The sequence below is a fragment of the Dromiciops gliroides genome, chromosome 3 (genome assembly GCF_019393635.1).
Source record: "Dromiciops gliroides isolate mDroGli1 chromosome 3, mDroGli1.pri, whole genome shotgun sequence".
Lineage (NCBI taxonomy): Eukaryota > Metazoa > Chordata > Mammalia > Microbiotheria > Microbiotheriidae > Dromiciops > Dromiciops gliroides.
The window spans coordinates 423449336-423466244 of NC_057863.1; the positions used below are offsets into that span (position 1 = coordinate 423449336).

At 35.5% G+C, this 16909-nt stretch overlaps 1 protein-coding gene across 1 annotated transcript in view; it reads right to left on the bottom strand.

The window, feature by feature from the left end:
- Positions 1-2522: 2522 nt before the first annotated feature.
- The window catches only part of ZC3H15 (zinc finger CCCH-type containing 15), a 34232-nt gene continuing 19845 nt past the window's right edge, over positions 2523-16909 (bottom strand). The window contains exons 7-10 of the mRNA XM_043991474.1: positions 15293-15439; positions 15038-15139; positions 14011-14137; positions 2523-9148 (exon numbers count right to left, since the gene is read on the bottom strand). Coding sequence (XP_043847409.1) covers positions 8961-9148; positions 14011-14137; positions 15038-15139; positions 15293-15439 — 564 coding nt within the window. The 3' untranslated portion in view covers positions 2523-8960. The remainder of the gene's footprint in view (positions 9149-14010; positions 14138-15037; positions 15140-15292; positions 15440-16909) is intronic.

Here is a 16909-nt window from a genome sequence, read left to right on the forward strand (position 1 = left end):
CAAAAATTGGAAGCATTTATTGGGTGAGTACAGCCCATGTGCATGTAGGAAACAGCAGAACCTAGTCTGCTGCTTCAAAGATTGAAGGTTTAGAGAGTAGTTCATATGGTTTTACAACAAAGGAAAGCAAGAGAAAGAGGAACGTAGAATACCCGGAACCAGGATATTTGTGTAACCTCTATTCATTTGGGGCTGGTATGAACAAGTTTGAGCTGGCCCTGAGGTTCCTGCAAAGGACCACTGGTATGTCAACCTCCTTAACACTTATTCTTGTCTCCTGATTGGCTGATTTTGATTCCCAGGTTATTTCAGCTTTTCCTGGATAAGGGAGCTCAAACAAATGAAGGTGATTAGTAAAGTCATTATTCATCCCATTTCTACACAACCAATCTCTCTTCTGCCCCAGGCTTATTAAGCATCTTTGGGAAAAGTAAAAAAATTTGAGTTTTCATCCACAGCATTTATAGAGCATAATCTCAGCTGTGTCCTTGATGTTAATCAATAAACCTACTTACAGTAAGACTCCTTATCACATTTCTAACAATGGTTGCTCCTGATCTTGTCTTTTCTCCCAAAGCTCCTAATCTCAATCCCAAACCCAAGATTTATAGCAGATATCTTATTTCACAGAATGGAACTACCTCATCACCCAATCTCTTTTATGCTGCTCTGCTTCCAGAAGAGGTATCCCTACTCCTCATTAAAGCAAATATTAGCTAACTTTTATATAGTTCTTACTATGTGACAGGTACTATGCTAAGTGCTTTACAATTATTATCTCATTTGACCCTCACTACAACACAGGGAGCCAGGTGCTACTATTATCCCCATTTTAGGGAGGTTGTGACTTGCCTTGTGCCTGAGGCTAGATTTGAATTCAGGTCTTCCTGACTCTATTTTGCCACTCAGCTGCCAACTCTTTCTTCAACCCCACTGCAACTGTCTCCAAACTGGTGTTCCTACAATCCATTTGCCATACTGAGGTTCCTAAAGCATTGTCTCTACCTACCCATTGTCTCTAGAATAAAGTACAAGCTTGTCAGCCTGTTAATATTTAAGGCCTTCTGTAATTTGGCTCCTATCTACCCTTTCAGTCATTACATATTTGTTCATATTCAGTCATTTCCAACCCCTGGAGGACCAGTGAAGGCCCCAAATCTGTGGTGTTTGAACAGAACCTTGAAAGAAGCTAGGGATTCAAAGAGGTAGAGGTAAAGAAGACATATTTCAAGCATGGAGAGAGCTTGTGCAAAGGCCATCCATCAGATGGAATGTGGTCTATAAGGGAAACTGATAAGCCAGGTTACCAGGAAGTACGATAAAATGAAATGAGACTGGAAAGGTGGTTGTGAGTCAGATTGTGGAGGACTTTAAAAGCCACTAAATTTTTCTAATCTGGTGATATGGTCAGAACTTTGCTTTAGGAATAACCATTTGTCAAGAACTACTGCAACAGCCTAAAAGATCTCTGTTCTAGATCCTCCTCCACTCTTCCACCTCCGTTAAGGTTAATTATGCCCTCAGTGTGGTTTATTTATTTATTCTTAGAGGGAACAGTAGTGAAGTTCAAGTGACTACTGGCTATCACTCACTTTCCTCTCCAATGTCTTTTCATCATTGGCTCTTGTATACTCCACCATTTGTACCTACAATGTTTACTCTCCCTCAATCTTTCTTCTGCCTCTTGCTTCTTCTTGGCTTTCATGGGGAAAGGCTAGCTTTATCTAAGTCATACAAGTAAAAGTTTTCTTTCCCTGGAACAAAGTTACTTTCTGTAACATGCATGGTATAATCTTCAGCTCTTCACACCTTTGATTATTCGATGCAAAGACTTTCTTTGGGGATAGGGAACAGGGATATCCTAGGGATGAAGTTGCCAGAAGTTTGCAGGTTTAGGAAGGCTAGAGGTCAGGAAAGCCAAAATTTATACTACAGTATTTTATTTTTCAGCTATGGAAAACAAAGTATGTTCAGCCAGAAATTGACAATGACAACACCAATAAGGTGTCTGGTATTATCACAAAGAAGCCATTTCAAGCTTCTCAAAGCCTATACTCTCTTTCAACTCTGGTTTGATTTGCTCACCCATAACATACTGTTATATATTTGATTTTTTGGGCTAAATGGTAAGGAAACAATTTAATTTACTTGTTGGCTTCCATTGTGTAGCAGGTAATACACTGGAGAAAGAAAATGGCAGATTAATGGTGCTAAGAAGTGTATTGAAGAGTTGGTTTCTTGGGTATACTGTATGATTTGTTGCTAATGTATCTGATTGGCTAATTAAGTCACAAATAACTCAGTTTGTTGCAAGCATTGTGTTCATTTATGCATAACTCTACCATTAGTTGACTTTCCAAAATTTGATAAACAAATACTGAACCACTTAGTCATGATATAACATTCTATACAATTATCTACCATTTTCATTGTTCATTCGCCACATATATATTTAAGGATGAAGTCTCTTCCTAATATGCAAAAATGTTGTCTTGTACTCAAATGGCTTTGTAGAATGAATCTTATCTATGAAAAAATATTTTATTAACAAAATATGCATTTACAATCATTCACAACCTGAAAATAACCTTCTACCCAGGTTACTGGAAATCTTTACAAATTGTATTATTCTGACAACTTAAGGTATAGTAAACGCAGGTAACATTACTAAAAGTTTTAAGCTACTCACATACCTGGAATTTCACAAGTTTCTTTAGAATATGGCACATACATATACATTATCAAAATGTAGAGAATAAGGATCATTAAGGTAAAGAACTACTATCCAAATCATACACCAACTATAATGGAATTACTTAAATTTCATTGTACTGCTCCAACACAAAATGAGGAATTAATAGTTGTGACTAGAATGCTAGTTTAGTTTTGTGCTGCTGAGGGCGTACACAGATGGAAAGAAAACACAGTTGATATATTGAGTGGAAATGATATGTGTATAGCTAGCAAAGTGAATATCAAAACTGGAATGTTCTAAAGGTTAATTAATTGGCCAATGGTAGTAATGACTCTTTTGACAGAGAGCTTGGAAATGAAAAATATCTTTGAAAATACTGAAAAAGAAGCAAAACAAGTGTAGAATGTATTCAAATTTTATATAAGCTAGATTTGGATAAAATATATAGCTCCCACTTGGAGGAGCACAGTATTCATTAACTAAAACTGTCATTCAGAGTCAAGTAGTTATAGGACAAGGCTAAGACCAAAGTGGCAAACTCAATCCAAATGAGGGATAGTTAACTTCACAGAGAAATTAATCATTACTACTGGACAAATTATATAACTTGCAAGGTCTGCTAGTAGGCCATTAGTTTTTTTAAAAAAAATATATGAAGGATGGTGCATTAAAAATTATAAAAGGAAAAGTTGACTTTTAAATTAAAAATAATGGTTCATTTTATAAAGCATCAACAACCTGATTAATAATTTCTGCCTTGAAACCTATCACTTTCTTGTATTTTTTTTTCAATTCAACTGAATTGGATTAAATAAGTATTTGGATCTATGAAGATATGATACAGGCCTTACAATCAATCTAAAAGGGAAAGGGGACAATGAGAACACAACAAACACAAACCATGATAAAAAATGATTAGAGAAATAAAGGAAAAAAAAAAGAAATAAAGGAGAGGTTCAAGAAAAATACTGAGAAATTTGTGGAGAAATATGTAACTCTCTTTCAGCTTTGACTGCTGGAGGAAGAGAGTTATAGGGAAAGAATAGATCCATGTACATGAATGGGAGTAATGAGAAGTACTAGAAATATAGATTGGATTCAGACTGTGAAAATCTTTGGATGCTGGAATCAGGAGTATATGCATTATTTTGCAAGCAATGGGAAAATAAGGAAAGTTTTTGAGTAAAAGGTTGACAGAATAGGAAATTTTAAATAAGATTGAAAAGACTTGGCAACTGACTAGATATGTGGGTGAAGGGGAAGTTAACTCAAAGATGATTCTGGGGTTGAGAATCTGGATAATGTAGAAGATGGTGGTGATATTGAAAGATATTGAGAAGCCAGGGGAGAGGCAGGTTTGGAGAAGAAACAGATGAATTAATTAGCTTTGGACCAAGTCTTTAAGGTAGACTCATCCAAGTGAAAAAATGAAACTGGAGCTGAGGGCAGATATTTGGCAATCACATGATAGATGATGATCATTTGAAGTGCTGGGCATGGATGAGATCAAGAGAAAGCATAGAGAGATGACTATAGAGAGTAGGGCCAGATTAAGACAAGGAACCTGCAAAAAACCCCTAACAAACAAAAAACCATGAAAGAAAGAGAACCAGAAAGAGTAATGGGAAGCTATGGGAGAAGAGCATATTAAGAAGGGTAGTCAACAGTCAAATATTTATTAAGAAAGACACTATTCTATCACTGAAAAAAGATTCCAAAATATACCTCTTAGCATGTGTGTACTGAGCTAACTATACTTCATCCACCATCACACATTTATTGAGAGGTTTATAGGTACAAAATGTTGAACTGAGTAAAAGATGGGAAAAAAGAAAATAAAAATTTAAGCTAAGGTCCTGCCTTAAATTATGGATTACACATTGGACAGTCTGTGACTATGAGCTATTTTTCTGTGAGAAATTAATTGGCCTGAATGATAACCAAACCCATTAAGTTTTGTCACTAACTAGCCACATGAGTTTGGACAAGCCACTTAACCTATGCTTTCTGAAGTTGCTTCCAGCTATAAATTCTTAAATTTCATTCAACTTATTAGCACCATACTCTAAAAATGAGAAGTGTCAAACATATGGCACAGTGTGGGATCAATCAGATTTAAAATGTAATTGAGAAATATTTAACAATGTAAATACAATAAAAATAGATAACAATACATTTTAAACTAAGGCAATATGCGACTTATAAGGATTTTTCGGTACAGATAGTGCACCCCATTTCTATGAGTTTGACACCCCTGCTCTGAATCATTAACAATAGAAAGAATAAACTTAGGTCTATAAATCCAATGACCAAAAAATTAAGTTGAAACAATTATGCATACACATTAATGGTGAACCAGCCATTCCTTGCTTTCTGATAGTGGCGAATTAACTACATCAGCAAAAGTAGAATAAAACCCATAATATAACTATTTTGAAACACTTATTTTTACAAGTAGTTGAACAAGAAACAACAAAACCAAAAATAACCCGCAAAATCTGTTATAGAGAACAGTGACTTTACAACAAACAAAAGCCAAATACAGATAACACCGACGTAATAGTCCATAAGTGTTTTCAAACTTTTGGAAAAATGACTGCATCTCACACAAATACAAGAAGCCAAATGCCAAAAAAGCATCCATGTTCTATATAGTTCTAGTATTATATTACAGTAAAAAGTCTAAGGATAGAGACTGTGAGTTGTTTACATGTCTAAATCACAAAGTTTTTTTTTGAGAGAAACCAAGTTCATATGACTGAATTCAGATCAAAGGCATTCTCTCCTTTGTCAAGTGTGCAAAATAGAATGTGCAGAATTAAATCACACAGCTTGGGAGCAAGAAAAAACGACTTAGCTTTTAAGGTGATCCATCAAAGTTTTGAAAAAGACCATTAATTCACAATTGTCTGAACAAATGGAAGGTGATGGTGGTGTGGATAATCCAAGCAATTTCTCTCTGGTTTTAACATGTATCACTGCAACATTTCAGGACCCTTTCATTTTTCTTCTGGCTAATAGTAGAATGGGAAAGGGAATGGAAAAGAATACACATTCATTACAGTGCCAACTATGCACCAGGCATGGTGCTAAGCATTTTTTACAAATCCTATTTCATTTGATGCTCAAAACCCTGTGAAATAGTACTTCATCATCCCTATTTTACAGTTGAGGAAAGTGAGGCAAACAGACTTGCCAAGGGTCATAGAGTTAGATAAATGTCTGAGAGAAAACTCCAACTTGGGTTTAATTCGAGACCCAGTGTTCTATCCACTGTGCTGATAGCTGCCTGAATAAAGTGACTTTGCATTTCCCATGTACATGACTCCTGTAGATGGAAGCAACATGGATAGAATAAATTAATTTGCTGCAGGGAACTTATGGTCAGCTACACATGGATAAACTTTTAATACTGACATTTCTCCTTTATTTCACTTGGGTATTTCAGAGGTGTTTTTCCAAAATACCAAATAAATTCTTAGTATTATAACTTCTTAGTAGCTAAATATCTGGTGGTTTCAAAAATCAGACACTGGTTTTTAAGGCACTAACAATCTTTTTCTTTGACCAGAGAGCTAAATCAATTTCTGTCACCTTATTTTGGTATTTATAATGGACTATATTAATGCAGCAAAGTCAGTATAATCTTTCATTTCTTTTGATTTATGTGAAAGATCTTTACTCAATTTACAAAATGAGGACAAAGGAGGGAGAATATATCACTTACCTCGCCTCACCCCCAATGATCAGGTTCTTAAATAGTTTTGAAAATTGTTAACAATTCAATGTTATTTAATAATGAGTTGGTAATAAACATTTTCAAAAAGTTATCAGGGTCCGGGATGAGGAAAAGTTAAGGCATAACTTCTACACATAAATCTTAGAAACTGCTTTACCACATAAAGAATTTTAGTTAAGTATGCTTTTTCATTATGGTGTGAATAAATAAATTCAGTCCTTATAAGCGTGGTTCATGCTGTCACAAGGTTTGACAAATTCCAATTACAGCACTTTTTTAGCTAGAAGCAACTTTTGGGTGATGAACATCTTTACCAACTAGGAATCTTTCAGTGGTGCAAAGGACCTTAGAGATTAATCTAGTGCATCCCCTATGTTTAAAAGAAAACAAACTTGGAAAATGAAGCGATCTGCTTAAGATTGCATGGCTAATTAGTGTCAAAGCAGACATTATAACCTAGATGCTATAATTCACAGGATCACAGATTTAGAGGGGAAGGGTCTTCAGAGGCCGTGCAATCCCAACTCTTTCACAGATGAGAAAAATGAGCACCTGGGAAACTAAGTGACTTGATCATGGTCACACAGGTACGTGTCAAAAGTAGGATTTGAACCTACATCCTCTCTGATTATAGGGCCAGTGCTATCCTCACTATACTACACTCACTCCAAATCATTAATAATAATTTGATACAGCTAGTTAGCTACATCTTAAGTATTGTCTCACTTCTGAACATTTAAAATTTATGAGACTTAAGTTAGAAATAGGTAAATATTATTTGGATAAACATGCTGTAATAAGGCTGTCTGTATCACCATGTTTATGTTTATTAAAACCACTCACTGAGAAACACCAATGATGGTTTTACATTTCCCTCTTGCCCAAGAGTCTGGCTTTAGTTCCATGAGATTAAAACCTTCTAGAGATGATGCTCTAGGACTCCCGAGCTCCTGTTCTGACCACCAGGCTAATTCCCAGGGTGTTTTCAAGGAACTAAGCTGCTTCCTAACTACCACCACCTTTTTAAAAGAAGACAGCTATCATCATTTTGCCCCAGCCCCAAATTCTCTTATGACATTGTGGATATAACCAGCTTTTTTATTATTTCATTTGTTAATTAGGTATCTAGTTATAAGTTTTATGGTTTAGGTATCTGTCAGGCATAATTAGATCATGTACCTTTGGAGTGTCAAAGGTCATAGTCTACTTTTTTTGTGGGGCAATGAAGGTTAAGTGACTTGCCCAGGGTCACATAGCTAGTAAGTGTCAAGTGTCTGAGGTTGGCTTTGAACTCAGGTCCTCCTGAATTCAGGCCTGGTACTTTAATCACTGTGCCACCTAGCTGTCCCCACGGTCTCTTTTAAAAGAAAAAAATTAGTGGCTTTATTTTTGACATGCTAATTTTTGAAGCCAAAGGTGAGAACAGATTACCAAAATGAATTATCGTGAGCTTCAACATTACTTAGCAAATAACCTTAAGTTTTCTGATTGTGTACTACTATAAGACTTAACTAAGACATAAACTGGTAGTAATGAGAATTGAAGTTTAAAGTTTTTAAACAGTTTAAGAGATCACTTGTATATAGTATCACTTTCACTTGAGGTTAGGGAATAAGGATACCTTGGAGGCTATTGTTACTAATGTTAATGGATTATTTAGTAGAACAGACACATGTTTAAACCTGCATAACAGATAAACAGAATAGTCCTGAGGGTCCATGTTTGTTGAGGTGAACTACTAATTACTGACAATCTATTTAGAAGAAATTTCGTTTCCAAAATGGAAACGAAACAAAAATCTTCATACAAATACAGGGTGGCCAACATACTTTATGAAATATATAAAAAATTATAAAATCATAAAAAATAAAAAGCCCATGTTGTGATTTAAATGTTTGATGGTCTTTATTTACAACTTTGTTGGCAAAAAAGGCAAAGGGAAAATTTAAAACGGTTTACAGAGGGCATTCCAGACGATGCTGTCAGTTTAAAGAACCTGCATCTTTAATGTCCATCTGATTAATTATCCAAAGAAACCCAACACTGAATCTGCATAAGTAATCTATGAAGTACAGTGCTCTTATTTTAGGCAGTCTTTTTTTTTTTTAATATATAAATACAAAGGAAATCAAATCACTCATTAAAAAGATGCATCTTAAATGAGGGATATTTTCAATATGTATGTTGTACTTGGTAATAACACATGCCCAATGAAACTCACAAGTTGGAAAAAAGCAGTTATACTTCCTACTTCAATTATTTACAAAATCTTTTCTGCAATGACCATTATATTTCTGATTATTTATGACCTATTCTGAACTTACTATGAGGTGTAGTGAAGGTCAGAATAGAGGTGATAAGGGTGAATATTCCTTTTTTTGGTTGGAGGAAAGGGTTCCCTCCCAAAACCAGTGTAAGAAACCATAAACATCCTGTTTAAGAATTCTATACAGGAGAAAAAAAATTAATGTAGTCAATTTCAATTTATGTTGAGTTGACAATTTTTTTCATCTGACTTGCTTGTTGTCATTCCTCTAAATCAAGTGTGTTTAGTTCTTCTTCTAATTCATCCAAATCCTCTCCTGTAAAAAGGTTTTCATCAACAGGAACAGCACCAATAACTCCATTTTCCTCTTGTTCTTCATTATTTTCTTCCAAATCACTTTGTTCTCCATTTTCTGCCCCACCTCCTGAAGCTTCACTCAATTTATTATCTGAAAATTAAGAAAAATCAATAAACATGAAAACAGAATAGCCATTACAATATTTGGCTGAAAATCTAAGCTATAAAATAGGTTTGTTATGTCCGATCCTATCCGGTTTATAACAGCTTTAGTATTTGTTTCACACTGCAATGTATTACAGGTATTACTGAGAACTTAACATGTCTGTCTCCCCAATAGCAAAGTTCCTTGAAAGAAGAGATCTGTCTTACTCATTTCTAGATCTTCCTTAAAGACTTAGTACACCGGCTTATTCAAAATAGTTGTCAATAAATATTAACCGAATTATAAATCTATTTTTTTTAAAAGAGAAGGCTATAAACAGTGAAGAATAGAGTGATGGTCTGTATTAGATATGACACAATCTTGAAGATACCAAAGAAATGATTCTCAAGAAATCTGAAAGAGGATATCAGTGGTTTGGAGAAATAAACCAACAAATCAATGACCTTATTACCTTATTACTAACAAAAAGAGGTGACCAAGAATTTATCAATAACTACCAACTAAAAGGCCTACTTTCTCACCTCTAAAAGTCTATATGAAGAAAATGAGACTAAGGTTAAGTGACTTGCCCAGGCCCACAAAATTAGTAAGTGTGTGAAATGGGATTTAAAATCAGGTCTTCCTGACCCCAGGTCTAACATTCTATCCATTGTGTCATCTAGCTGTCCTAAAAAAAAAAAAATCATACCATTTTTTGTTGTTGTTGCATATTTAAAAAAAAAAATCGATTCAGTTGAGCAAAATTCTTTAAAGGTTTCCTCCAAAAGTTGTCTCTCAAAAGAAAAAAATTAACAGATAATTTTGACATTAAAATATCCTCTCCAAAAAGATTAAAGCAGGGGCAGCTAGGTGGTGCAGTGGATAGAGCACTGGCCCTGGATTCAGGAGGACCTGAGTTCAAACCTGGCTTCAGACACTTAACACTAGCTGTGTGACCCATGGCAAGTCACTTAACCCCAATTGCCTTGTAAAAAACAAAAAGATTAAAGCAGCAGGTCATTGAAAAAGCAATGAATGGCTAAAGGGAATAGGACCCACTGGTACAAAAATATTTATAGTTGCTCTTTTTGTGGTGGCAAGGAATTGGAAATTGAGGGGATGCCCATCAATTGGGGAATGGCTGAACAAGTTGTGGTATATGAATGTAACAGAATACTTATGCTATAAGAAATGATGAGCAGGTGGATTTCTGGATTTCAGAGAAACCTGGAAGGACTTACATGAATTGATGCTGAGTGAGATGAGCAGAACTAGGAGAACACTGTACACAGTATCAACAACATTGTGTGTTGATCAACTGTGATACACTTGACTCTTCTCAGCAATACAATGGTCCAAGATACTTCCAAAGGACTCAATACTCTCCAAATCCAGAAAAAAAGAACTATGAAATCTAGATGCAGATTGAGCCATACGATTTCTACTTTTTTTGATTTTCTTTTTTGAGGTTTTTCCTTTTTGCTGATTCTTCTTACACAGCATGACTAATGCAAAAATAGGTTTAATGTGATTGTACATATATAACCTATATCAGATTACTTGCCGTCTTGGGGAGGGGGGAGGGAGGGAGAAAAATTTGAAACCAGAAATCTTATAAAAACAAATGCTGGGGCAGCTAGGTGGCACAGTGGATAGAGCACCGGCCCTGGAGTCAGGAGTACCTGAGTTCAAATCCGGCCTCAGACACCTAACACTCACTAGCTGTGTGACCCTGGGCAAGTCACTTAACCCCAACTCTCTCTCTCTCTCTCTCACACACACACACACACACACACACACACACACTGAAAACTATCTTTACATGTAACTGGAAAATAATAAAATACTTTTATGGAAAAAAAAAAGCAATGGCAAAGCAGATGGGGCTATAAAGGAGAAACTTCATAAAGGATGTCATCAGACAGATGACTGGATATAGAAGTGGGGCCAGCCACATAAAAAGAGCAAGGGATAACTAAAGGATAGGAGCTATGATCCAAGTAATGTGAAGAACCACAGAGGAAGGTACCAGCACTTTTGGTCCTTGTGAAGAATGTAAGCAAGAATGTGGACAAGACTCAAACAGGATGAGGAGACATAGAAAGATGAGGCCCAATGTGTACCAATGTTGAAAATACTTACATTGATAAGATCCATCATACTACTGAAGTATTACTTTCAGAAAACCCTGGTATTTTAGCATGAAGTCAAACTGTTAAGTTGATTACAAATTATATGTGAATTGAGAAACACCATTCTTATTATTTAATAACATAAAACAATATAGCTATAATCCTAGTATTTCCAAGGCAAAAGTGTCTAGTAAGCTAGAAACATTCCTTTTTAAAAAAATTATAAGGAACCCAAGGACAATTCGCACAACAGTGTTGGCACACCACTGGAATTTGGAGCTTGTGGATTTGGGTTCCAAATCTGCAACTTACAACCTTTTCTCACCATTGACCTGTTTGGTCCCTGATCTTATCTGTAAAGCCAGGGAGCTGCTGCTAAGTAAGATCTGTGTGGTCCAGCTTTTTTTTTTTTTAATTTAAAAAAAATTTTTTTAGTGAGGCAACTGGGGTTAAGTGACTTGCCTAGGGTCACACAGCTAGTAAGTGTTAAGTGTCTGAGGCTGGATTTGAACTCAGGTACTCCTGACTCCAGGGCCGGTGCTCTATCCACTGTGCCACCTAGCTGCCCCCTGTGTAGTCCAGCTTTGAATCTAGGATCCTCAAGTTCTCTCCTTCATATTTTTTGTGGTACTAAGTATAGGGTTTATTTCTCCATATTTTCTGCACTGCTGTCTCTATCGCACTTTTCTCTTATACTATTCCTTTCCCAATTCTATTTAACTTTTCCTCTCCACTCCCATTAAGAAAATGCTGAGAAAATCTTTGGTTAACAAAAAGAAAAAACGTTAAGGTGATATTCCACCTTCTATCCCTGTAGTGCAACTGCCCAGGACATTTCAATGACATGTATGCCAGTTTTAGTACAAGATTTAAAGTCTTCTGAATATTAACAACAGTATTCTTTTTTACATTGTGACTTCCTTGTTCTGTCTACTATTTTTGTGTTAATTCTTTTTTTTTTTTTTGCAGGGCAATGAGGGTTAAGTGACTTGCCCAGGGTCACACAGCTAGTAAGTGTCAAGTGTCTGAGGTCGGATTTGAACTCGGGTACTCCTGAATCCAGGGCAGGTGCTTTACCACTGCACCATCTAGCTGCCCCTGAGTTAATTCTTTAGATCTGAAGTCATGAAACCTACAAAAACAAATTAACTAAGTATCCTTGGAAAGCTACTGGGTAAGTTTGGTTCATTTTTAAACTTCCTGGTACCTTTCACCTCTAATTAGGGAAAGATTAAATCTCAATTCTCTTCTACTAATATCTTACACCCAAAGTCTCAGGCCTGGGTTAAGATGCTCAGGCCCAGTCATGAGGATATCACAGAAGCTAAGATAAAGATGAGGAATTAATTGGGTATTTAGTTTGTGGAGGTCCAGAGGCAAATAGTTCAAAGGGCTTAGAAAGTCTAAGTATTTAGGATAAAGAAGAACTGTCTCAGGAACTTTACGGCCACACAAATAATCCCACCATCTTAGACAGCCCTCTAGCAGGTAAAATGTATGATTTGGGTGTGGGTAAAAAAAGGATAAAAAAAGAAAATTTAAGCAGTAGTAATAGTACCCAGTGCCATTCAGCTGCTAAGATGGCCATTTGTATGTAAAGGTCATATGTAATTTAGGTGTGCTTAACTCAATGGCTTCGCATAAGAAAATTATTTCCATAACTGCCCAGCAGCTCCGAGGCACATCATTTGTTTCCCACCTTTGACGTACCATTTCCCTCTCCCTGATCACGCTAAAATTAAGAATGGATGTTTACATAATGACACTTCTTCAACCCAATTTAAGAAGCAACAGTATAGAAACTTCAGATATTTACTTAAAACTTAATCAGTTTTAAAATCTGCTGTATCTGAACAAAGTGTTCCAGATTGTATTACAAGCTAATTTTAACAACTGCCAAGTAGGTTATCCCTTGGACTTCTTTGCAGAAGTTTAATAAACATCCTGTATTGTAGGGTGTTCATTAATTAATTTTTTTGGGGGGTAGGATGTTTATTAAGTACTGTTTGAAATAGGGCCTTAAAATCTATTACATAGGGGGCAGCTAGGTGGCACAGTGGATAAAGTGCTGGCCGTGGATTCAGGAGGACCCGAGTTCAAATCCAGCCTCAGATACTTGACACTAGCTGTGTGACCCTGGGCAAGTCACTTAACCCCCAATGCATATCTTGCTCACTTTCTAGCAATTATCTATGTTAGTGGTTTGCCTAATTTTAAAAATGCTGGAAGTCTTAAAACTGTTATAATTAATAAAAAGGGCAAAAGAGTAAGCCAGCATTAAAGGAATATTGCAAAACAAAGTGCAATAGAATATTATCTAAGATATATAGAAAATATACTTTATAAAGTTCCCAAGTGTTAGTTATGAATTTCTTTTTTCTTGGGAGGCAATTGGGGTAAAGTGACTTGTCCAGAGTCACACAGCTAGTAAGCTGACAAGTGTCTGAGGCTGCATTTGAACTCGGGTCCTCCTGACTCCAGGGCCGGTGCTCTATCCACTGCACCACCTAGCTGCCCCCTCCCCACCCAGTGTTAGTTATAAAGCAAAAAATTTAAGCAAAGGGAAATATATGAAGTTTTCTTCTACTATATTTCTTATCAGAAGTAGAGATATTTCACAAAACCATATATTTCTTTTGTGCTTTCTAACTCTTGAGAAATAGTTATTTTTTTAAAATATAAAGACTCCATTCAATTATTTACTTCTTAGAAATATACATAAATTAGCCTACTTACCATCTTTCTCTATTGAAGTATATGTACTGAATCTTTCAAGACTAGCTACAGTAATTCCAGTCTCATCCACGTCCTTTGGGATATACTGGCTCAAATCGATATCATTTATTCTTACTAGATCTTCAACCTTCAAGAAAAAGCATGAAAGTGAAAATTCTGTTATAAATATGAATAGATACTGTAAATCTATCATTTGTGCATTTTTTGGTGAATCTTTTCATATGTGTCCAAAAATTAACCCTCCAAATACCTTCCCTTTTCCATCCCCAGAAAACAATAAAAAACAACAAAGAAAAACCAATGTTATACAATGGCCAGGTAAAATGCTCAACTCTGAATGACAATCCAAACAATTCATGCCTATTTAATTTTTCTGAACTTGAGTACTACTACTACTACTACTACTACTAGTACTACTACTACTACTACTACTACTAGTACTACTACTACTACTACTAGTACTACTACTAGTACTACTACTACTAGTACTACTACTACTAGTACTACTACTACTACTACTAGTACTACTACTACTACTACTACTACTACTACTACTACTACTACTACTACTACTCAGTCAAACAGTCATTCCCTGAAACAAAATTTCATCCTTACTACCTTTTTCTAGAAGAGGAATTCAGCCAATCTGTTTGCTATTTCTGCCAAATGAACTCACAATCACCTGACCCCAACTGTTTTGCTGACTCTGCTTTCCCCATTACTCCTTTTATATTTTTCTACTAATTTTGCTCTACTACTGATTTTATTAAGTTCTCTACAAAATACTCTGGATTCTACAAAATGGTCTGGTGGGAAGAGGCCTAGTTTCTGAAGTCAGAGGCCCTAGACTTAATCACATCTTTGCTACTTATTAGTGTGATGTTGGGCAACTTACTTTACCTATTAGAGCTTCACTTTCCTCATCTGTTAAATGAAGAGAATGGATTCAAGACACTAATATTCCCTCTTTAAATCTACAATCCTATAACAGTTAAGACATAATTGATTATCAGAAGCATACTTTTACCTCGTCACCACCTGTCCCTTGAGTATATCGGGTATCATCTGCTTCTTCATCATCATCATCAACCAGCTCAGGACGAAATTCAAATACTTCACGGCCACTGATCTACTCATACACATAAATACAATGTTTTAAATAGTCAATGTTAAAATTTCAGAATTAAAAAACAATGAATAACTGTCTACTGCAGGTATCCTGTCTAATGCCCATATAGATATTACTAATTTTTAGTATTAACATAATTATTTTAGAACCTACCACTAGTGCTTTTCCTGCCTTAAAGTCTGCTTTTCTTCTTTCCATATCCTGCTCAAGCTTATCGATTTTTTCTTGTCTTTTCCTTTTCTTCCATGCAAGAAAAGACTCTAAAGTGATTTTGGTAACATTTGGTCCTAAAGCAGAACGCTGGAGAGATAAAAATAGATAGTTAACATCTTTTTTTTTAGAAAGGCATGTCTCCAATATCATATCAAAGCAACAGCTTCTTTACAATGTCTCAGCTTCTTATTCTGAAGATTCTATGGCAGTAAAATAACACTTAAACACCCCCAGCCCTACCCAAAACACCAGAGGCCAATAATTCTTTGTGAAAAAATGCAGAAGGTGGTCTAGCTTTACCAGATATAAAACTATTATAAAGCAGTAATTATCAAAACAACTTGGTACCAGTAGCTAAGAAAGAGAGAGCTGGATCACTGGAATAGAATAGGTGCAAATTACACTCTGGTAAATGACTAGAGTAATCTACTATATGATAAACCCATCCAAACCCCAAAATTCAAGATTTTGAAACACTCACTCATTTTTTGAGACAAACTGCTGGTGATACTGGAAAATAGAATTGGCAGAAACCAGGTATAGAGCAACAGCACTCACTATGTACTAAAGTAAGGTCAAAATGGGTACATGTTTACACATAAAGGGTGATGCCATAAGCAAATTAAGAGATCATGGAATAGGTAATCTGTCAGATTTATGGATAGGGCAAGAATTTTAGGTCTAAAGAAGATACAGAAAGTATTAAAATGTGTGTAAAATAGATAGTTTTGATTATGTAAAATCGGTGCTCTATCCACTGCGCCACCTAGCCACCCCAAATAATTCTTAAAAAAGAAAATGTGGTTCAACTTTATTTAACATGTATTAGCCTAATTATATCATACTTTGAATAGTCAAGTTTTTACAAAATTAGAAGCAATATGGAAATGCTTTATAAAAGAATTATATTCCCAAGAGCTAAAAAAATTGAACCCTTACTACCACTTAGGAAAGTGATGGTAAGAAGTAATGAAATAAAAATTTTATTTCATTTTTTCCCTACTAATTAATAATTTATAAGAAAAATGCATAATAAAAATGGTAACTGAAGAACTGTGAATCATAATGTAATCTGTAAATCTAGGTATTAGGTTTCTGGTGAATCCTAACAGTATAAACTACATATCTGCATGATTTTACTCTATCGTATTACTCATACGAAGATGGAACAAACTTTGAAACACACAAAAATTCACATTTCATTCTGGTCAAGTCCTATTCTTCTTCCCTCTTTGTGTGGGCTGCCTAACTATTGACAAGGTTTGGATGAAATGGCCAACACCTCCATTCTTTCTGATGAAATGGGAGGACCACCAGGTCCAATAAGACTTACAAGTGGTTTAAATATCCTCTAGCCCAAGGAATCTTAACCTGAAGTTCAAGAACTCTAAAGATATACATAAACGCAGAGACTGCCTCTATTTCAATGTAACTGGTTTTGTTTATAATCTTATGTATTTTACATTATGAATTTAAAAACATATGAAGAAAGGTTCTTAGGCTTGACCTCACTGTCAACTAAACTAATTACCTAGTAACCTTGGATTTTGGGGATTT